The 22,579-nt window shown below is 43.4% G+C and overlaps 2 protein-coding genes across 3 annotated transcripts in view; one reads left to right on the plus strand and one right to left on the minus strand.

The window, feature by feature from the left end:
- The first annotated feature begins 854 nt into the window (after positions 1 to 854).
- LOC108893150 (ankyrin repeat domain-containing protein SOWAHA-like) lies at positions 855 to 5,306 on the plus strand. The gene has a single exon (XM_018691002.2). It carries the CDS (start codon positions 990 to 992, stop codon positions 2,427 to 2,429), a length of 1,440 nt encoding a protein of 479 aa, XP_018546518.1. The 5' UTR covers positions 855 to 989; the 3' UTR covers positions 2,430 to 5,306.
- A 2,157-nt stretch (positions 5,307 to 7,463) lies between these two features.
- Positions 7,464 to 22,579, minus strand: part of shroom1 (shroom family member 1) — a 33,216-nt gene continuing 18,100 nt past the window's right edge. The window contains exons 2-9 of one of the 2 annotated variants that reach the window (XM_018691483.2): positions 16,468 to 19,371; positions 16,178 to 16,352; positions 15,921 to 15,973; positions 14,850 to 15,503; positions 14,128 to 14,724; positions 13,262 to 13,370; positions 12,369 to 12,641; positions 7,464 to 10,235 (exon numbers count right to left, since the gene is read on the minus strand). In XM_018691483.2, the coding sequence (XP_018546999.1) occupies positions 9,981 to 10,235; positions 12,369 to 12,641; positions 13,262 to 13,370; positions 14,128 to 14,724; positions 14,850 to 15,503; positions 15,921 to 15,973; positions 16,178 to 16,352; positions 16,468 to 19,151 (4,800 nt within the window). In that variant the 5' untranslated portion in view covers positions 19,152 to 19,371 and the 3' untranslated portion in view covers positions 7,464 to 9,980. Of the gene's footprint in view, positions 10,236 to 12,368; positions 12,642 to 13,261; positions 13,371 to 14,127; positions 14,728 to 14,849; positions 15,504 to 15,920; positions 15,974 to 16,177; positions 16,353 to 16,467; positions 19,372 to 22,579 lie in introns of both variants that reach the window. The other variant, XM_018691481.2, reaches the window with a different exon arrangement.

Here is a 22,579-nt window from a genome sequence, read left to right on the forward strand (position 1 = left end):
ATCATTATTACTATGTCTCATTTTCTCCAATTAAAAACCAGTCTTGTATTGTGTGTATTGTATTGTTTGTAAGTGCATGTAGCCTTGGTGCCCTGGGGACTTATGGCCTACTTTGCAGCTTTATGCTGGCATCCAGTTTACATTAAACATTTATAAACTGTGTGTGTGTTTTATGGCCCGACCAGTAGTGCTGGATCTTAAGGCTGAAAATGATATTGATAAAACAAACAAACCTTCCTCTTTAACGACCGTTGTATTGACGGTTTAAACACGGTTGTCTAAACCGGTTTTTGACGGTTTAGACAGACAAAGATCACTTCACTTATTGGTATACCTACAAGAAATAAACTCACATATGTACACCTAGCCTACAAAATAGGAGGGAAGAGAAACACACATACTGACATCTTTGTGGTTTGGTACACTAGTCTGGTTGTACTAGATTACTTAACTAAAGTTATAAATATAACCAGGCCAAAGAAATGTGTTTTATAATCCTTTAATTGGTAATTAGTAATTGGTAATTATCTTTTTTTTTTTTTTTTTTACATAAACTGAGAAGGATATTTAACAGAAATTTTATGTTATCACTTTTCTCTATCTTGTGTGTGTGTGCGTGTGTGTTACAGGAGTAGAGTGTTGCTGTGTGGTGTAAAAATGAGAGTTGCAGTTTCTTTTAGGGTACTTTTCATTCAGAGACCAGGAAATAAACTAAAACAACTTGATGTCTCGCAGCCTTCGATTTAAAAGTCTAAAAAGCTACTTTGCCTACAGGGAAACATCTGCATATATTATTCAAATTGTATCCACGTCTGCGCTTTTCCCGGAAAAAGACACCTCCAGGTGGGGAGGAGAGAAGTGAACGGCCAGGTGAGGGCTACCGCACCAACACCAGGACAAAGGTGTAACAGGATACAGTGCGCCTGTTGGGAGCTGAGGAGTTTTTAATAGTAATCCGCGTCTAAAGCCTAAAAGCAACAGTTTTAACAATGGTTCTGACGCAGGAATCCATCCTGTCTTTCCTTATAGCGGAGGGGGGCAGAGTGAAGAAGTCCGACTTGGTGGGTAAGTTTAAAGGTTCTGTAGACTGCGGTGACCCGGCGGAGAGAGAGCGGAACAGGGAGCTTTTCAAGACTTTCGTCAACAACGTCGCGTTCGTCAGAGAAATCGACGGTGTCCGGTATGTTGTCATCAAGAAAATGTATCAGCACTTGCTGGAGAGTGCGGAGAGCCGCGAGGAAAAGACTCAGCAGACGGGTGAGCAGCAGCGCCCACCTGCGCGGTGCGAGGAGACTGAGACCTCTGTGGATTCAGGAGGAGGGGGGTCAGCTGCCTACCAACCTGATCAAGAACATGCAAAGGAAAGTGGTGAGAATCCTGCGGAATTACTGTCTCCTATACAGCTGGCACTGCAGAGGAGCAAATATAGTATTAGAGTTAAAAGGACCCTGAATTTTGAGATCCAGAAGCAGGACTCAAATGGAGGTGACTGCCCAAGAAGGGGTGCCATAAATGAGGCCAGCACCACCCAGAGCAAACCTTATGCTTTGCCCCTGAGAATGCCACCCAGTGCCACCATGGTGGAGATCCGCAAACTGAAGACGGACCCTGATGATGCTCCTGAGAGTCCAAAACTGGAGGCCTCCAGGAACAAGAGGAGACCCCCTTCAGTGGAGGCAGGAAGCAGCGGCAGCATCAGCTCACCCCAGCTGAGGAGGGCAGCGGCGAAGAGTACCAAGGCATCAGAAGAGCACAAAGACACAAGGATTCCCTCAGTGGTTCCCCTGGAGCAGTCAGAACATGAATGGCTGGTCAAGTGCGCCGCTGGCCACTGGAGCCAGGTTTATGGCCTGCTGCTGAGAGACAGCCAGCTGGCCGAGAAGAGGGACTTCATGTCAGGGTTCACCGCTCTGCACTGGGCAGCCAAGTGTGGGAACAGTGAAATGCTTGTGAAGATCATTGACCTGTCGAGGCAGGGAGGGGTCGACGTCGACATCAATGCCAAAGCACACGGCGGGTACACTCCCTTGCACATCGCCGCCCTGCACGACCAGCAGTACATCATGACCATGCTGGTGAAGGAATTCGGGGCCGACGTGAGCATCAGGGACAACTGCGGGAAGAAGGCCTACCACTATCTGCACAAAGGCATTACAGAGACCATGAGGGAGATGCTGGGCGAGCCCAAAGCCAGACAGGCCGGGAACAGGGCCCTGAACGAGAAAGATGAGCTGGACCTGTTCCCGGATCTCTCCAAGGGACTGTATTCAATAAGCCGTCTCTTCCAGCCGCACATGACGGGCCACAAGAAGAAGCACAAGCAGAGGCCGGGATTTTATTCCCTGAGTGAGGACCCCAGCGAGGAGAGGGAGGACAGCAGCAGCAGCCCTGGCCTCAGACATAGAGTTGTATCAGATGTTTTTATGTAAAGGGTGAACTCTTTCTTGACTTATTTTCATGAGGGAACAGTGTGAAAATGGAACAAGAACCTGACAGTCCTCTGATTGTTGGGGCCTTCTTCAGCAATGACCCAAACTGAAAAATAATCAATGACTCCTTTTTTTGTGTTTATGTTATTTTCTGGTTCATTGGTTGTGTGGTGAGTAACACAGATGCACCATCTTGTTGATGATGCCACCAGGTGACAGCCTCGTTCACTGGCTTTCTTAGCCTGAATCTTAGTCTTTTATGCCACCTGTATGAGTTGTATCATAAGATTTTGTTTCCTAGTGTGAATCAAGCATAACTGAGAAAATATTACATTGTAATATGTTCATTTTATGGTGAGTTTTTTCCGTTTGTATTCATCTAAATTAAGAGTTTTTTATTACTGTAGCGTTCCAGTTCAGACAAAAAACCTCCACTGTACCAAGCACTTAAACCAACAGTTCGCAGAACAAGTGATTTTTCTCTTCAAAATATCCTCCCTCAGTTTATTTCTGATAAAGACTGAATTAGTACTTACAAGAAATTCAACCTACAACAAAGACATTTTGTTACTGATTAAACAGACAGATTGAGACTTGACTCGTTCCCCTCTGTGATTTCATCTCTGACTAAGAGCTGAACTGAGACTGGTGAAGTGGTCATGTTCTCAATTTCCAGAGGCCAAACATGCACCCAAAAAAAAAAAAAAAAAAAGTGTAGATGTGCTGACTTGCGGGTGAGTCAAACATGTAGTGGCAACAAAATGAATTAATAAATAAGAATGAAAATCAGTGTTTGTGCCTCTGAGGAGGATTTAGAGGACTCTCGCCTCTCGCTTCACTTTATAACAGATTAATAATTAAACAGTGTGAAGCATGAAGGGGAAGCAAAGGTCCACTGCAGTGCCCTGAAAACAAACACTGGATTTAATTGAATTACAATACATTTTTATTAGAAAACATAGAAGGTGTTTTACTCATAAAGGTGTGTGCAGGTGCGCCATAAATCATTACACTCCCTGTACATGCCAAAACATCTCTGAAATGTGGCTGGGATCCACCTTCTAGCTTGTTGAGACAGCTGTGATTCAGTCAGATAAGCAGCTGTCTGGGGATGAGCGTGTGTTTGCACGTGTGTGGCTGAAAGTGTGAGCTTATATCATTGCTGGACCCCGGCAGGCTGTGGCAGAGGAAGAAGAGCAGCATTCATGTCTAGAACTGAACTTTGCCGTCTTATTTCCTGTCTGTCCTGATTCATTTTCTCCAACAGCTGTGACAAACGGTCCTACTAACTAGGAGTCATCAAGATGCAGAGGACGACATGCTCAGCTGCAGCTTGTTGGAAAAAGAAAAAGAAAATCAGAGGAAAAGAAGAAGCGGTATTTAGTAATGGCATGTGTCCTGTGGTCATCTGCCCGTGTCACATGATGTCACTTCCCCAGCAGCATACATTTGTCTTTACGTCAAGACGATGTTTCATCTCCAAGCCTCGGGGTTTTATTAAGTAAGGGTTCTTTTCTGCTGCTACTGCTGCTGCTGCTGCTGCGAGCAGAGAGGCTAACACAAGGTCAAGAACAAGAGCCAGAGTGGTGGAAAGAATACGCCAATCCTTCGGATAAAAGAGGCAGGAACACCATATTACTGTTTCTGTTACTTATGAAGTATGAGCAGTAAATTCCACTAAAGTAGAGATATTTGTTTTGAAACTGGTCCATTTATGAGTGTTCATGCAGTAAGCTGTTCACATACTGTTGGCTTGTTTAAACTGTACATCCTGTGTTTTCCATGTGGGAGCTAATTCTGACTGTAAGCACTAAACTACAGCCACCTTTAAACACCTGTCAAGAAACATGTTGTATCTTGTTAAGTTAAGCCACACACAGACAGAAATATAAAAGCAGTTAGTGGTTTTACAAAGAGTTACATGCTGTAACAATTTCTTGGCCTTTCATTTTTTTGTATATGAATTAGTATTTAATTTGTAAGCTACTGGACAGAGCCAGGCTAGCTATATCCCCCTGCTACCAGTCGTTGCGCTAAGCTACACTAACTGGTTGCTAGCCTAGCTGTAGCTTCATATTTAGAGTGGTAGCACTCTTCTAACTCTTGAAGAAGGTGAATGAGTTCATTTTTCCAAAATGGGGTAACTATCCCTTTAAAGGTAATATCATCACTGTCTGTTGATGCTGAGTAAGATTTGATTAAACTTGTCTCCTCCTACTCGAGTACTGGACACAATCCAGTGTAAATCTGTAATGTCTGTAAAGTGAAATTACTGTAACAATGCAACACAAATTAGTCCTGACAGCTTTATTATGATGAAGAAGGAAGTCCCCATGTACTCCACTCAAGTCCGCACAAACTTCTGATCTCTGGCCTGTCATGAAATACATGCTCTCTGGCTCCTTTACTGGGTACTTAAGTATTTCCAATACAACAATCTTGCCATAACATTTGCCTTTACAGATCCTAATATTCTGTTTTTAGTGACATTGTTGGAAATGTGTAAATTCAATTATATGTTTATTATTAAGGTCATAGTTAAAAGTGTAGTATGTGTGTATTTGTAAATTGTTATGTCCCTCTCATTTACATAGATGTGGGAGGGCAGAATATTAGAAATGCCTTTGTGCAGCACAATCCACCACTAACATTGATCTCAGTGGTAAATCATGACTTAAATAACACTTAAATGACAATGTCAAAATAACTGAGTATCATGAGGTCTGGGACGCATTTTCACTGTAAACTATTATCCTGTGTGTGTGTGTGTGAGTGTGTCAGATAGTTATACACAGGCCTTAAAATAGCTTAATTAGAGCAGAACTCCAACAGAAACGTCTGCCAATAGAGCCAATAAATCACTGTGGTATAAAACTGGTACAACATTTTTTTTGGTTTTGTTAGTCTTCATAACTGAGCTGTGTGTAATGAGAAAGTTGGTGGAGGAGACCGAAGGTATGCTGACATTCCTGCGGGCGGAGAGTTCAGAGTTCAGGTTGAAAAGTGAGCTTTGAAGCCACCAATCTGAGCACCTGGCAGAGTAATCACTGAGTCATCGGTGTTGATAAATCACTCTCCTGACCTCCTCCAGGCACTGTGTGTTATTACCAATTTAACACAGTTATCTGGTGGCACGGAGCAATAAAAAATGGTGGAGATGGAGATTCCCTGCTGAATTGTATGTTTCATCCACCATTTTCTGTTTCCCTGCATCGCATGTCGAGACAGAAAGACACAGTCAGTGATTATCAGCGGCAAAGCTCCTCATTATCCAGCAGTGTGACAGAACTGCTGCTGAAGTGTTCAGGCCATCCTGTTCCCTCCTGTTTGTTGTCTGCAGCGTGCTCACACCAAATGCTACATCGCTCCCACTGCCTTTGTGACGACGCGAAAACCTAATTACCATGCAATTAGTGTCTGACAAAGATCTTTCTTGTTAAGAATTCCCTGAGTCGTGTTTTTACGTCCCTGCTGCCTTCAGTGAGAACATGATTGAAAGTGTTTTGTTACTTGGTAAAGTGCGCTAAGTGCTGTCTAGTGTCTCTCACTGCCCTCCTGGGGTTTTCCTCTTCCACTTGCCAAGATGAAATCTTTTTTTTCTCCTTCTCAGTCCATTCTGTTCATTCTTTTAATAAGCATTTGTTGTTGCTGACAAACAGACTGAACAGTCCTCCACTGTGAGGCTGAACAAACAAGGGCAGGGAGGCATGAAAGAGATAAGAGGGATGGGACACACAGAGTGGTTAGTGAAAATATATCCCTCTCAATATGTCATAGTCCTGAGCACCAGTTCTTCTTACAGTAGTGGTAGACACTTTGTGAAATAAGCTTACATGCCTTCCAGCAGAGAATGAGATGAGCAGATTGATACCGTAGTCATGTCTGCTCAAAATGGTGCTAGATTCCTACAGCTGATTGGCTTATCTTAGCATAAAAACTGATAGGAGGAAACAGCTAGCTTAGCTTTGTCGGTATACGTAGAGCCTTAGAGGTGCTGGAAGGTAGATTTAGTTACTTTAGGAGAGAGAAGGCTATTACCTCCAATGTTTTCAGACCTTATGCTAAGTAAAGCTAACCAAGTGTTGCCAGTAGCTTGATATTTACCCCTGAAAACATGAGCGTGGTGTCAGTCTTCTCATCTCAGACAGTGAATAAGTGCATTTCCCCAAAATGTCAGATTATTCCTTTAAAGCTAGTAGCATCTATCTAGCTTTATTTCACCTTGATTCAAGATGCAGGTACGTTTATGCCCAGCAATTGCCTTGTGATGGAACATGTCAGCATTGAATGTGAGACTGACTGACACTGAGTGCAATGCAGCATTCAATTATATGACAAAATTTCCCAATTTATATAAAACATAATTAGGATTACTGTAGGAGCAACGTTCACGATATTCAGTTTAAATAAATATAAACCAGTTCAGCAAAAAAGCACCTAAGACCTCTAAAACCTTTCTCCTTCTTCCATATACATATATTCAACCTATTTGTGTATAATATATAAAAAAAAACCAATTGTGTTAAAGATGTATTATTAAGATGCATTACCTGGTTGTTATTTTCCCAACTTAAAACATAAATTAAAATGTAGGGAACTGATTGCACCAGTATTCTGGCTGCCAGGAGAACTCAGTGACAGTGAATCAGATATTTCTCAGAGGCATTGTGTTGATGTGCCTGCAGAGGGCAGAGACGAACTCTGAGACGAACGACCAAACCTGGAGAGCTTCAACTACTGAGGAAGAGGAAAGCCAGAATGTAACAGCAAGTAACTATTTCACAGGTTTAAATGAAATGATGCAACAAAATATCCAAACTTCACAGTTCTTACACTCTGACTACTGCAATATTAGCACCAAACCTAAATCACTTTTGCCATACATAGGTCATGTAGACTGTATTTGCACTTTTATGTATAGTCTGTCATGTGTTGAACGTGATGTGATTCCTGTACCAATTGCTTTCTACTATTCAGGCTGGGCATATGTGTCTGATTTGTGTCCTTTGAAAAAGAAGAAATGTAAAACACTAGGAGAGGGAGAGCTTAATTTATTCACAATATTACAAACATTGTGGTATTTACAACTCCAAACAGGCACGAAAAACAAAACTCAAAATCTCAGAAAACCACTGTGAAATATAACAGGAAAAAAAAGTAGATCTAGAAATGTCTCTGCTGTCATCCCACCAGCTGGAACTCACTGAAATATGTCTTTCCTTCTTGGGTTGCAAGCAGATTCTGTTCACATCAGTATCACACACCTCCAGTACTTGAAACAAAATCTCCCAGTCCCTACTTCAAAAACAGGCCCCTTCTCTGTGACCTCTGTTGTTGTCAAATGTTTGTCATACGCACAAACAGCAACAACTAAAAATGAGCGTTTTTCCATGTGCTTGCTCCTCTGTGGGAGTCTTCTCTTTCTCCAAAATGTTGGTCTTTTGCATACTTTAGGAATTCCAGCAGCCTGCAAGGGAACAACGCAAGAGTCTTTCTAACCCCTCAGCCCTGCGTCAGCACAAAGGCCAAAACAAACATACATTTGTTTAGCAAACTGAGACAGGCAGAGTTGTAAATCTCCAGAGAAATGTTTTAGGGGGGTCGGTGGCGAACCATGAAAATATCTTCACGGGTTCTGAGGAAAACCTGCTTTTAGCTGTTTACTTGTCCACTTGTTTGACATTTTATGTTAGTCAGTAAATGATTTTTTTTTTTTGTATATGGAGGCTGCTAATGATGCTCTGCCTCTTTGTGGTCATTATTACATAAATATCACACACACACAGTCAACCCCATACATTGGATCACTTCAACATTTTGATCATATTACGACTTCATAGGAGTTCTGTTGCTAACTAACACAGCAAACACCGAGAGAAAGCTCTGTCTTTCTGTTCGACGACTTAACCTCTACGCACAGAAATGTAAGACATTCACAATCCCAAGCGAACGCACACACGTACACACGCTCGCTGCAAATATTCTGATGAAAAGCAACAGCTCTCATCGCTCTTTAACGACTGTGCAATGTGTGCAAAGTCCAGTTGAAGATTCAGTACAAAAGAAATTAATACAACTAACAAAACTAATGACAAATATTAACAAGGAAACACAGGTATCCTTTGAAAATGTGAGATTTGTTTGAGGGGAATGTAATTTGACTTAAAAGTGTGTTTTCATTCAGGGCTATCAATAAGAGCTTTTTAACTAGATACTAATGTGTGCATTTAAATAAACTCATAGGTTACACGTGTCTTAAGGGGGCTATGTTGTGGAGGTAGTGAATAGAAAATTAGATTAAGACACCTGAAGTGAAGCTTGTGGACTTTCCTCTTATAAGAAAAAAAATAAAGTATTTCAAGTATCACGTGTCACTTCTGTGACAAAGGGACATTAGGACCCAGTGATGTAATTGTTGTTTACTGATAATCCGCTTTGTAGAAGTTTAGCACCTCCATGTGAGGAACTGTTCCAGCATGAAATCATCATGAAATTAGTTGGAAAAGTATTTGTACACAATCCTTAACGTTTGCTGGGTGTGCTCATGTACCTTTTATAAAACATAATTTCAACATTCCTATTTAAAATGAATGACACAACAAAGAAAATAAGTACAAATAAAAGTATTGTTAAGATGGATGGAGTAAGGCTTTCACTTGAAATTATTTCGAAAACAAATCTTGATTTGAAGAAATGTGCATTTGTGTATCATTACAAAGTGCTTTTTTTTCATTCACCTTTTTTGGTTTTTAGTGCCTTAATTTGAAACATATTAAAAAATAAGAACATTAAAAAAACAAAAGATTAAATCTACTACATCTATTGTACATTTTACTGACATGATACAGTACACTGCCTCTCTACTTTCTTTCACTGAAGCCTTCTCACTGGTCAAAATACAATCTTAAAGCTTATAATAGGTTTCCACAGGTGCAGATAAAAGGGCTATAGCGCTACCATCTTACTGAAAAAAGAAGGACAGTTATTGAATTGCTAACAGGGGACGCAAAGTTTCCACACAGCAGCTCTAACAGAGAATGGTCCACGGCAACACGAATACCAAGGCACACGCAAAAAACAGAAAAAGTTCACTCTTCTGTTTGAAGTCAAAGGAAAAATGTACAACATAAGGGGATGAGTCTTCAGCCACACACTGTAGAATGCGCAGACTGTGAACGGTGTCGGGCGGAGAGTGGGTAAGCCTTCCGAGCACCCGCGGTAGACGACAGAAAGGCAACGGACTTCAGTCTCAAAAGTCTTTACTGCTCAGATCATGTATGGCTTATAGTTATGAGAGAAGAGCAGAATGGCATGATGGGTTCCCCTGTGGTTCTGTCAAACTCTTTTAAAGGACAAAAGAAAAGTCATGACAGAGTGCAAAGGCTTAGACACATCAACTGGACCAGCTGGATAATCCATGGCCTGTATGTGGCAAACCGAGCCAGCAAAGCACAGATGAAACTCTCTACACGTCCCTCTTTCAAGGCAAAGTAAAAGACAAAAAGGAGAAATCCAGAGCTTTTTTTTTTTTTCGCCTCTCTTCTTCTCCCCTCACAGATTTAGACTATTGGAAAGTGCCTCCAGCTGCTCCTCTCCCAGCCTCTGCTTCTCCTCCAGGTCCTTCTGCCTGATGAGCAGCGAGGCCTTGGTCTGGACGAAGCGCCGGTAGTCCTGCAGCTGCTCGGCGGACAGCTGGCGCGACAGGAAGGTGGAGACCACGTTCTCTCTCCGGTCCAGGTTATCCTTCAGATCTTTGGCGTCCTCCCTCTGTTTGCAGAGCAGACGGTGGCGGCTGTCCAGAGATTGCTGAGTGGAGAGATGAAGACAGAGGACAGGGAAGATAAATTACACCTGATAGAGATAATAGCTTAAGCTGGGGACAGAGAAATATGTTAGGTCTGTTGAACTGAATTTTTAACCTTATTCTGATTATAATATGCAACGTGCTTAAACAAGGACAGAATATCAAGATATCTAATAGAAAATATGAAAATGAATCATGTCAAGAAGCCATGACTGATCATGACTGATGTATTATCATAGAGGACATTACAGCAGCATGTGACTGTGGTAGCTGCTGGAGATGGAGCTAGTTTGAACTATTTTTACATGCAGGGACACCAGATAAATCTGAGGGGTCCTGGGATAAGGGAAGAGGTTGTTCTGATTTACAAATTTGCTTTCATTTTTGGGATTTTTTTTTTTTTTTATCTTTGATTTTTGCTGAGATACTGGATCATTTGAACATTTATTGAAATTAAAGCATGAAAGAAGTTTGGAGGGAAAAATCACAACATGGTGGAGCTGTTAATAACAACTCATAGACATCTGAATTGTGACCCTGACTACAGGCTGCTTTTTGTAAAACCTGAGAAGCCGAAGAGGTTGTAAAATATTAAGTAGCATAAAATGGAAATACTCAAGTATATTACAAGTACCTTAAAATGTACTTAAGTAAATGTACTTAGTTACTTTCCAGCACTGTTTGGGAGTTATATTTTTGTTTTAATTGAGAGGTAATATGTCACTCAAGCTGTGAAAGTTGCATGATCATGTTTCAAACTGCCACAGGTCAGGAGGCGCAGTGTTTCCTTATGTCAGCAGAGGGCAGGGTAGATACAAATGTCATCGAAACTGGGCTGGAGTTTCGGTGAGTCAGTGTAAATACCAGTGTTGCTGATAACAGCAAGAAAACAAACGAGCCTCTAACAAGCCCTCAGTATGCTGCACGTTCAGCCGGACTTCCACAGATGGACAAACTAACAAAGAGACCTTTCAGAGGTAAATCTAGAAATCTAATGCATCCATGCAAACATAAAACTGATGCTGAAAATACTGGAACGCATAATCAAACAGGATATTCAGAGGGAAAACAAAGCATGGCACAGAGCTCAGGTCAGATCCTGTGACACAACTCATAATGATCTTAGAGACTTTGATAAATTCAACAGGAAGTAAATAAAATGATATTTGAAATAAAAACCTATGTGACTGACAGTAAACAGTAAAGTTTTAATGAAATGCAGCTACCTCAGACGCATTTTGAAATTCATTATTTATCAAGATATCAAACAAATTCATAAAGTGCCGCCTTATCAAACTGCATTATATCAAAAATAATTTTCAAATATCTGATAAATCCTGTAGTTCAAACACAGATAAGCTAGAAATGGCCAGTTAAACTCACATAAACCTGACAGAATTTTTTGAATTCCACACAGTGAGAAAACCCTGAATCCATTAAAGTGCCCCTTCAACTTTTCCCAAGTGGGATGTTTGCTGTTCTAAAGTAAACAGAGCAGGAGTGTAGCTGAGGGCATGGGAGCAGTCGCACACTTCCAAAGCTAATGGTTGTCTTTCTGCCCGAAGCACTAAATGAGCCGCGGTGAATCATGAGATCCGCAAGGTTACATGACATTATAATCCCCCAGGAGCACTCGCTGACAGTATGCTTTTACTCACATGCATTACTGTGTGTGTGTAAACAACCACAGAGGTAAGAGGCAGGAGCATAATTGGGATTATATAATACACAGAGGATATGGCAGTGCATCATTACATTTTTAGCATATTTTATTTCACTGTTTCAGTTGATCCTTAACCCTAAATACGATTTGGTGTATGCCTCACATTCATTAACATCAGTGGGTTTTTTTAGGCCAGAAATGTCAGATTTTGGAGGGCCACTGAATGCACCAACAAGAAGACTGTACAAAACAATCGCTCCTGGCAAGTTAATGCAGCTTGACAAAAGATTTAAGAAATAAATTCTTCACAGCAGTGAACTACTCATCCTGGGTAAATTTCAACTTTTTGCAACCTGTTTCTTATCACATACAGAAATGACAACACCTCTGCTACAGGACCTCAAGACCTAATTTATGAAGCAACTTGTTCCCCCCAAAAAAGGGGCTGAACAAAAAAGTGTTGGTCCCTCACCTTCTCCTCAGCATCAGTGTGCTGGTCCACAGTGCTCAGGGCGTTCTGCACCCTGGCCAGCCGGGCAGAGAGGCACAGCAGCAGACTGACCACCCTCTCCAGGTCTCCTATGAACAGGTTGTACCTCTCCAGCTCCACGGGCAGACAGCGCTCACGCACCAGTACCTCCAGTGCCTCCCCGCAGGCCACATTCTCCTGAATCTCTGTCTGGAGGGTGCCACGCATCTCTTCCAGCGAATGCAGACGCTCTTCGATATAGGACACTAACAATCGCTGTTGATTAAAGCAGAGAAGAGAAATGTTTGAGAGATTTTAGGCTACAAAACGGCTACAAAATATTGATAAAATCATGATAAAAAGTATACTGTAAAAGACAACAAAAAAAAGGCAGTAAGGAAGAAGGGGGAGGCTGTTTGCTGAGCCAAACATTAGACAAATGGGAGACACTGATAAGAGGCAGACAGTACATCATGTGATAAGAAAGACACGGCTATCTCAGCTTGAAAAGAGTCCACTTAGGACCAAATAGCATCCAGATGGTATCAATATGAAATCACCACCAAGTTTGGATTTTAAAAAGAAAACACAATGAGACCACAGTTCATGACGTGTAGTTAAAAGTTTTTTTTGTTCTGCTGTCCCATGCAGAGAGTCATCATTTTTATTGTAAGTGCAAAAATTTTCGACATGTCTCTTATCAGTAAAGTTACACAGTGGTCTCCTTTTGTTTTGTAATATCTTTGTAATTTCTGTTCTGATTGTGAAATAACATGTCCCCTTCTCCGTCATAAGTAACTGGACAGGATTTCATTGTTAAAAGGATTAAAATACACACATTACATGTGCTGTGAGGAGCTCTGGACAAAAAAAAAAATGCCTAATTTAATTATTACCTTCTTCTCAGTGACATCCGTTTTGCTCTGAAGGTCTGTATACTGAGGTTTAAGGGTGTCAGGAGCAGGAAGACAAGGAGATGGTTCGGCCCCTTCAACCGCTTCAGGACTAGGAAAAGAAACGTGTTTAGGTCAGGCTAACTTTATTGCACCCTGTTGATATAACCAATCATTCTACACAACACAGAACAGACATACTCAAATGTAATTCTGGTTACAGCTGTGCCACATATACAGTAGTATCTTCACATGCAGTGCCCTCTGAGCAACACCCTAGTGTTATTGACTTATTAGAAAACACTAAAGTGCAATTGCACATTCTCTATCTCTCTATCTGAAGTATGCTTACAGTAGCAGAACTCTGAGTGCATGTACAGCAGCAAGCAGATAGTCAGGTGTGTCTGTACATATGATGCAACGAGAGGTAACACAACACTGGCGGAGCTCTGTTCTTTGGCAATTAGAAACCAGCATCAAGTTTCCTAGAGGAACATTAAACTAGGAATCCTAATTAACTTGGCTTTGTCCTCACCAGCACCACGTCAAATCTAAAATGGTCTGAAAGGTGTGAGTGAGATGGATTATTCTTTCCATCTATGCAGGTGTGCACAAGATAAAGGGTTATGTTGTCACTTGAAAGAATGGAAAGTTTATAAAGCAAGCCTAGTCTTCAGTTTCTTTGCCAGTTTCCATTATTTCACACCAATTTTCTCTGAATAAGTCACATGAATCATGTCAGACTAAGTTTTCTCAGCTGTCTGCCGTCTTCTCTTACTCAGGCAGTAAAACGCTCTCAGTAGACCACTAACTAATATTTATGTATGACAGCCGCGGCTGGTGTAATATTCCACAACATTAACATTTACCTTTGTGCAGCTCCTTTCTGCTCCTGTTTCTTCTTGTAGTGCTCCTCCATCAGCAGCGTGTCCTCCGACAGCAGCTGCTCCATCAGCATCAGCGCCGTCTTCCGATTGGCCAGCGGGTAGAGCACTCTGGCCAGCGATTGGTCGGTCTTGACCACTGCTTCCACAAGCTCCTCCCACTGTGGTCTCTCACTGGGGCCCTCCAGGCTCTCCGTCTCTCCCTCTGGTGCGCCCCTCTCCTCCAACTCGTGGTCTTCTCCTGACGTCTCATCTTCCGTTTCAGGATTTTTCTCCTCCTCCACCCGCTGAGTGATGTCCGTGTTGGAGACTGAGGTGCGGGGAGACACAGAGGTTTCGCTTGTCTGCGTCTGAGGGGCTGGGCAGGCGGACTCGTCATCAAAAACGCTGTCTGTCAATGGTGGATTCTGGCCTTCCTCTTTGATCTCTTCTTCTGGTTGGAGAATCCACAGTGATGGATCTGTTGTGACGCCGCAGCTCAAAGACACTTCATGGTTTGAATCAGGCAGTAGGGCGTCATCGCTCGGTTCATCCACTGACTGCTCTCTCTCTGATCCAGTCACAGAAGGAGAAGTCCTCGCTCTACTGAGAAGTGAAACAAATTATGGTTCAGAATCACAGCTGTGCAAAATCATATTTCACAAACACCTGCAGGAGTTTGTTCTAGTCTAGTGAGTTGCCTAATCTAGCGAGTAGTCTACTCTTACCTGAAGCAGGGCCTGTTTTCACAGGGAAGCTTTGTCTGAGGAGGAGTGGACAATGTGGATTTGATCTCCCTCTCACTGCTCTCCAGACCTCTGGGGGAAGGTGGGTTTGATGAAGTCTCACTGGGTGGTCTGCTAGACTTGAACTCATCTGTGACAGGGCCGTGAGATCCAGGAGATCGAGAGCGAAGCCTGGCTCGGGAAGAGGAGGAAGAAGCCGGGGAAGTGGACCTACTGGAATTCCTCATTCCTACTGTCGCATCCTCCCCTGGTTCTGAGTTCTGCTTCAACGAGGGCTTTTTCTGGGTTTGGTTTTGTATCTGTCCCTGAGTGCTCTTCTGACCAACAATCTCTGGCTCTTTTCCCACTTGCTCCATTAGATACTGTTTCTTCCTCCCTCTTTCCTGTCCCTGGGCTTCTCTGACTTCGGCAATGAACGAAACACTCTTCTGGTCTCCCTCCGGTCCTCCAGGTCCAGTCGAACATCTCCACAGTTGATCCAGCTGCTCAGAACTTTTACTCAAGGCTGATGGTCTTGTTAATTTTGAAGCCCCAAGCTCCTCCATGGACTTCCCCCTCTGTGCAACCACACGGACATGCTGCCGGCCCTCGGAGACTGGCTTTACCAAGGAATCCTTGGAGGAATTTTTCTGGGGACTATAATTGACATTCAATGTCAAATGTGTACCAAACAATTCACATAAACAATGATGATTACTTTAGGAAAAAAGTCTTGGCTTTGAAATGAAAACAAAAACTACATTATAGGAGGACTCAGCACAATTTCATCTCAACACCAGCAATAATAATTTGATATTCCTACAAATGACATCATAGTTTAGAGAAAATAGGCCAACTCCTTGAAAATGGTTCAGTCAATAATTCTTCTGTTATGGTCCATGCATAAATCTTTCAAAAGGAATGCTGGTTTGCTAGAGCAGGTGGGTGTTGACTTTCCAGTGCCACAGTTTGAGATTTACAGTCTGTGCCACAGCGCACACATCACTGACCTAATACTCTCCTGACCTAAAACCAATAAAAATGTCCCAATTTGTCTGCAGTGTTGCTACATACCTCCAGGTTTCCATAGTGTTAACTGGTAATGGATCCTTCTTGTAGTCTTGTGCCTGCAGACCCAGAAGAAGTGCAAAAAGGTAGATACAAGTTTTCCTCTGAGTTTAGTAGCAGATTATGTAAAATGAGACTGAAATACTACAATAACAGTCAGATGTGTGTCAAAAATATCTTTTCTTTGAACAAAACTTTAACTGATGAAATAAATCCCAGATCAGATTTTTCTGTCTATATAAGAATCTTTTGCGATGGCTTACCTGAAATGCATGTGGCGTGGATGTGGATCTGTTCCTGAAGAAACTAGGTGGTTCTGACTGGTCCAAGAGACTCTCCACTGAGACAGACTTCCCCTGAGATGGACCTTGGCTCTCCCTCCATCTGGGCTGACTTGACTGGCTGGAACAAGACTGTGCTGAGAAGAACTGTGCATACCTGTTTTGTGAAAATAATAAAAAAAGATTACTTAAAATGCATGCTTTTATCCGTACAAGAAAAAAACTGCATCAAAAGTTTTTTCTTGTTTTTTGTGTTTGTTTCTCTTTCTTACCTGATGGAGCTGGTGGAGGAGTCAAGGATGCGGCCTGCAGAATGGGGTCTGTGGAGCTTCCTCTTGGTATTTTTGCTGTCATGATTTCCTGATAGAGGCCTGGGACCCCAGTCAAATGGTTTCTCCCCCAGAGAGTGCCTCTGTCTGGGTGGGGGTGGTAACTGAGGCACAGGTTGCTGTGGCTCAGCCACTTTCTGGCCTGTTTTACGCTCCATGTACTCCACCAGGGCCTTGTGTTGCAGATGTTTTAGGTTCGTCTTTGAGGCGCTAGAAGCTGAAAGGGCTCGACCTCTTGTCTCAAATATCTTCCTCCGTGCTGCGACCAGTCCCTGCTCTCCTTGCTGCTCACGTTCCTCTTTTTCGCATTCGGCTGCAAATGGGTTTTCGCTTTCATTTCCGAAGGAGCGGCAAGTGGAGTGGCTGGGGGTGCTGCCGAGCTGGTTGAGTTTCTCGGGTTCAGAGTAGCACATCTTCTTCTGCTCTGGAGTCAATCGCTTCCTGCCTCCAATGCGTGCAACCTGGGGCTGAGCCACATTTGCTGGTCTCCCGTTTTCCTTTTCAGTCTCTTTGCCCAACTCTTTCTGATTCTCCCTCACCTCTTCCTTTATGCTCCCCCTCTCTGTCTCCTCAGAGGTCACAGACGGAGTGAGTGTTTCTGTGGAAGTCTCAGAGTCCTGTGATGGGGTAAAAGAGTGAATCACTGAAGGCCTCAGCTCAGGTTTTTGCCTAATACGGTGCGGCCATGACAGCTGCAGGTCCCTCCTTTTAAATGAAGTTTCCCGCAGGACTTTAGACTGGGCATCCTTCAGCTTCTCCTTATAGTACTTTTTAAATGAGTCATCCAGTGTGTTACAGGCAACAGAGATGATGTCCCCTCTGTCGCTCTTGCTCATGTCACCTTGAGAAAGTCTCTCATTGTCGTTTACTACCACATCTCCATGACCTGTTTTGTTTAGGATTGCCTCTTTGCCTTTTATACTAAAATCAGCATCCTTTTTGGGCTGTAACACCACCCTGTTGGCTTCAGTGAGGTGATAGAGAAGCGGGGTTGTTTCTTTGTTTATCCTCTCACTAGCTACATCCCCCAAAGGCTGCCGTTTCCCCCTTTTTCCCTGCTCCTCTCTCTTGTGGTGGTTGGGCTGTTCATTGCTTGTTAGTGAGGCGACCTCCTTTGTTTGAGGGCAGTTTCTGTCAGGTCCACAGTAGAATATAGGGTTGTTGGCAGTGTGGCGGCTGATCTCTCGACTCTGGATAATGTCGATTTCCTCTAAGGCATCGAAGCTTCGCGAGGACTGTGTCGCAATGAGGGACGGTCTGTGATTCTCTTGATCCTGACTCCTGGAGGAAGTGAAAACCTCGCTCTCATCTGGAATCGTACCGCTGGAACTGCGAGAACTCTCCTGAAGAGGTCGAAACAAATGATCCATTGTGCTGTGTCTTCTTTCTTTTTCTGTCATACGGGGCCTCTCCACCACAGAGGAGCTCTCACTCCCGGCGTCAGACCCACAAACAGATGCAGAATACGTCCTCACGCCAGAGTCAGACAGCTTACACACTCCCGTGACAAAGTAGAACTGACCCTTATGCTGGATGCTGCTGTTGATAAAACTCTGACCAGCATTCCAGGGGCTGGCAGCTCGGGGCGGCTCTGACCCGACCCAATCGTGAGCTGAGTGTGCCCTTTTGCCCTTGCTCTCAAAATGGCTACCACTGGACTTGTTGTAATGATCTCCATTACATCCACCGCTGGTTGAGAGCTGTCTAGATTTCAGGTGCTCGGGCTGGCTTGTGCCTCTGGGAGGTGATCTGCTTAGGATGTTTGTAGATTTCTGCAGCTCAGAGGCAGCTTTGTTATCCGTGATGTATAGGTATTCTTGGTTCAGCGGCACCCTGGTCTGATCATGAGGCTGTAGGTGAGTGCGGTAGCTAGATGGCTGCTGGGCCTGTGGTTGCTGCTGTTGAGAGCCCCTCCAAACTGAATACACTGGCTCAGAATTGAAGCCCGTATCTGGGTTAGCCTTCTCAGGGCTCCGGGCATTCACACCATGGTGCTGTGGATGGAGTCGATTGAAGGGTCTGGGCTGTTGTTGAGGCTGCGGCTGCTGGGGTTGAAAGTCAGTACCGTGGTGGTGGACCCTGCTGTTCTCCAGGTTTTTTGTGGCTATGAAACTATCCAACCTTGCTGGGACTGGAGGAGGATGGACAGGAGGGTAAGCACTTTGGGATGGAGCCCCCATAGGCACCTCTTGTTTAGAGAGTGCTTTGTTGTTGGTATGGAAACTGTCATTGCCATTGTGGTTGTGGTGGTTTGCATTGGTGCTGGCACTGTTGCGATAGTGCTGAGAGATCGCTTCCACAGAGCGATAGAGCTGGTCCATGGTCTTTGAATCAGACTGCAGAACCTGGGTGGGATGGTAAATGGACCTTACGTACTTAAGATCAGCATAGTGGCTGAAGGAGCTGGACTGTAGGTCATCTGGGAGGAAGGGTGAGGGGTAGTCTGGGGCAGTGGACCCACCAGAGAAGGAGCTATAGGCGGAGTCTCCTTTGCCGTGTTGGTGGTGAGTGAGTTGGTCGACGATGCTGCTGTTGGACTTGGCTGGAGAAAGCCGGCTGACAGGCAGGCTCAGAGGATGCAGGTCCACGTTGCTCATTCTCTCAAAGTGGAAGTTGTAGGTATCCATGGAGGACCAGGGCGGACGGCAGGAAGGGAAGGGCAGGGTTTGTTAGTGTGTCGTGCGTGTATGCGCGCTGATGCATGTGTCTGCCTTGCGGGTGAAACTGGGGGAATTACCACCAACACATTTGCACCAGGTTGTCCGTCACGCTTGTTGATAACTAGGTCATTTTCCTGCCTCGTTTTTGTTTATTTAAAGCCTCTTGAGATGGCCTGCTCAGTAGGTCCTGAGGGGGGAGAACAAAAACACAACACAGACTGGTTATCAGCCTAAAATCTTAACTCAGGAATCACGCTATAGCCAAAATATGTGGGTCCAAACAGCAACTGAAAATACTCAATATAGGACATGGCTTTGAGTAGGTTACACAAAACCGCACATTACGATATGTTACACAAACACCTATGTTTGTATTAAATTGTCAGCTTGGCATATCCACTAGGCACACACAGCCATCCTGCCACATCAAAACACCTTCATACCTCATCTACACTGTGCGCATATAAGAAAATTCTGTATCAGCCACCTGTTTGTGAAAATGTCCATGGAGAAAAAAGCAGCTATTTTGCAGGGTGGTTGCCAGAAAGCAGTAAGTCACCACTAAAAAAAGCTTTGCCTGGCATTTGTAGGTCAAATTCCTTTGGTGAGAGATTTTGCTCCATTTGTTATAAGTTGTAAAGACAAATCATGTACCCCTTCGCTGAAAATTTGTTCATTTTTCTTTTTTCCAGTAGACAACTTAAGAGAAGCAGGTTAAAAAATGCTGATACCCAGCAGAGTAGAGATGCTGGTACATGGCAGCACTGCCGGGGGGGGGTTAAATTCTACTTATTAAGATTTGTATGAAACGTATTTTACCCTTTATTCTTCTTTCATTTAGAATTTTACTTTGTTGATACACATAACACATACCATAGCCATAGGGTAATTTCAAAGGTATTTTTTAAATCACATTTTGTTATTAAAAGCCAAAGAATTTTATAGCTTTAAGGCTGTTTGAAAACAAATGTGTAATGTTTGACAAGGCTGTGTCAAAATAGTAATTTAAAAGCAATGAAGGTAGGGGATTTAAAGTACATTCCCCAACACAACAATAACTACGCCTGACTGGTTTAAAGGTCATCACCTCCCCTCACGCTACAAAGTCAATGCTAAGATTATCATGTGAGCAAGATATAAAGTTTTACACCATTTGTTTGTTTCATGGCTGACACGGTTTACTGCAGCTCGGTTTTGTAGGTCAGTACAGTTAACCACCTGCTGAAGAAGTCTGTCTGCTGTTTTGCACCATCAAGGCCTCTAATTAAGGGCCTTGAGGTCGGTGGTGCACGTTGCACCACACACATGAAAAAATGTCAGGAATTCCATATGGAATTACGGAAATAAGGGAAGATTAGTCAGGTGACAGATGTATAATGCCTTGTTATACAGCACTGAGGCCCATAAAGACTATTCCCTTATTATTATTAGGACATGTAAGTATTTGCTTTGTCTATTTTTTGTTAAATAATTAACTAAAATGTATCACTTCAAGCAAGATTAAACTTTCTCTTCACTACACAAGCATCCATCATGTTTTCTTTTGCTGTAAACCCAATTTATTTCCAACTGAGACACAGCCAAGTAAAATAAACCCATAAAATACTTGCAAACACCACATGATCAATAATCTTTAGGGCCTTTCAATCTGAATTTGCTGAAGCACAATCATACTGGGCAGGGCATTCATTTAGACTTCGAGAAATCTTTTAATGACCATATACCAATTAACCTCAGTCCTTTTTTCAGTTCCCTCATCAGGATGACAGCAGATTCTTCATAACAGTGTCCTTACTCACTGTAAAAATACACAGAATTTAATAACCTGCAGGTATAAAATTCCTGCAGTCCAGTAATGCACGGAAACCTGTCATCATCACTTATCCTGAGGACTCAACTCATCCTCAATGAAGCCCTGCAAGTTAATGACAGGTTTAGGTTTTACTGCGGACGGAGTATGACAGAGCAAATGGCCTCTATCTCCTGTGACCTGCATGCCTTTTGTTGACTTTGTCATCAAGTTGAAGTTACAGACCTGTCATGCATAAAGACAGGCCAGTGTTGCCAATAAAACAAAGACAATCCAACCAGTTCATCAGCTCTGACACTGCAGTATTAAAACTGGGCCTCACCGTTGATGGGAAATGCAAGAGGTACTGTGCCCGTTATGCCTCTTTTCTTTTAAGGCTTTTACCAACCAAAAGCAATCTTATCCAACAAATATACAAATCCTACAGTGAATGACTACTTAGTAAATTAGACTGACAACTGAAAACTCCCTTATAATTAAATCCAATGAGCAAAATATTCTCAGTATTGCCAAGTTTGTTGGCTGAGCTGAAAAACCTGAATCAAAGATGATCCTAGGTGGTCGTTTTGCATACACACAAAACCCACCTCCCAAGAGCCTTTCAAACTACAGTATTAAGGGGGATTCCATGTGTTTATGAAGGGCCTTCTGATCTGTGGTGTGTCCGTGTGTGTGTTTCTGTGTGAGTGTGTGTGTGTGGTTTCCAGCCCTCCTCTTCCCTCCGCTAACAGAGAGAGGCTCCCAAACAGGGGAGCGTTCAAGTGGAAGTGATGGAGGGGACAGGCAGTGACAAAATGTACAGAGAGGAGGGAGGGTGGGAGGGTAGGGGGTGAGGGAGGGAGGGTGAGGCAGAGGGTGACCGGCCCAGACAAATACCCTCACACGCAAACCACAACAACAAGAGACAAGAGAAGTGAACAATGACAGCAGGAAAACTGAACACAAAGTTGGGGAAGACTGGATCAACAGTCACAATAGCGGGACAGACTGGGAACTACTTAGTGGTCAGCTACTTGCTGACTGGCTTGCAGGAAAGATTATGAACTCTAACAAAAAGAGTTAGCGAGAAAAAAGTTGAAAAACTCACCTAAACTTTGAGGCTAAGTCGCTGACCTTCCGGATTTCCATCTGAGAAAGAACTATATTTCCTAAGTTTCAACTTAAATAAGGTTTAGCCAAATGATTTCCGTCCTTTTCTCATTCAGAACATCTTTCTTCCTCTGAAGAGGGACCAGACCAAGTAACCAGGAGAGCCAGATATTAGAGGGAAGACTTCTAGTGAGTCCCTTCTCCCCCCACCAAGACCCGAGGCTGCCTAGTGGGAGCCACTGATTGGCCAGCCTATGACGTCCGGCTCTCCGATGCACAATGAGCGCAGCGGAGGGAATATTTCACTGCTGCAGATAGCTGCTAGTGCTGCCGGCCGCCTGAACAACAGAGAGAGAGAGAGAGGAGCGAAAAAAAAAGAGGCCTCGCATTCCTGGCTGGCTTCAAAGACGGAGCACAGCCTGGGCGCCATTCATTCCCAAGGCCCTGAGCCCGGCACATGGAGACTAGCCAAGGCAGGAGGGAGAGAACGGAGGAG

The sequence above is a fragment of the Lates calcarifer genome, linkage group LG20 (assembly GCF_001640805.2).
Source record: "Lates calcarifer isolate ASB-BC8 linkage group LG20, TLL_Latcal_v3, whole genome shotgun sequence".
Classification (NCBI taxonomy): Eukaryota; Metazoa; Chordata; class Actinopteri; family Centropomidae; genus Lates; species Lates calcarifer.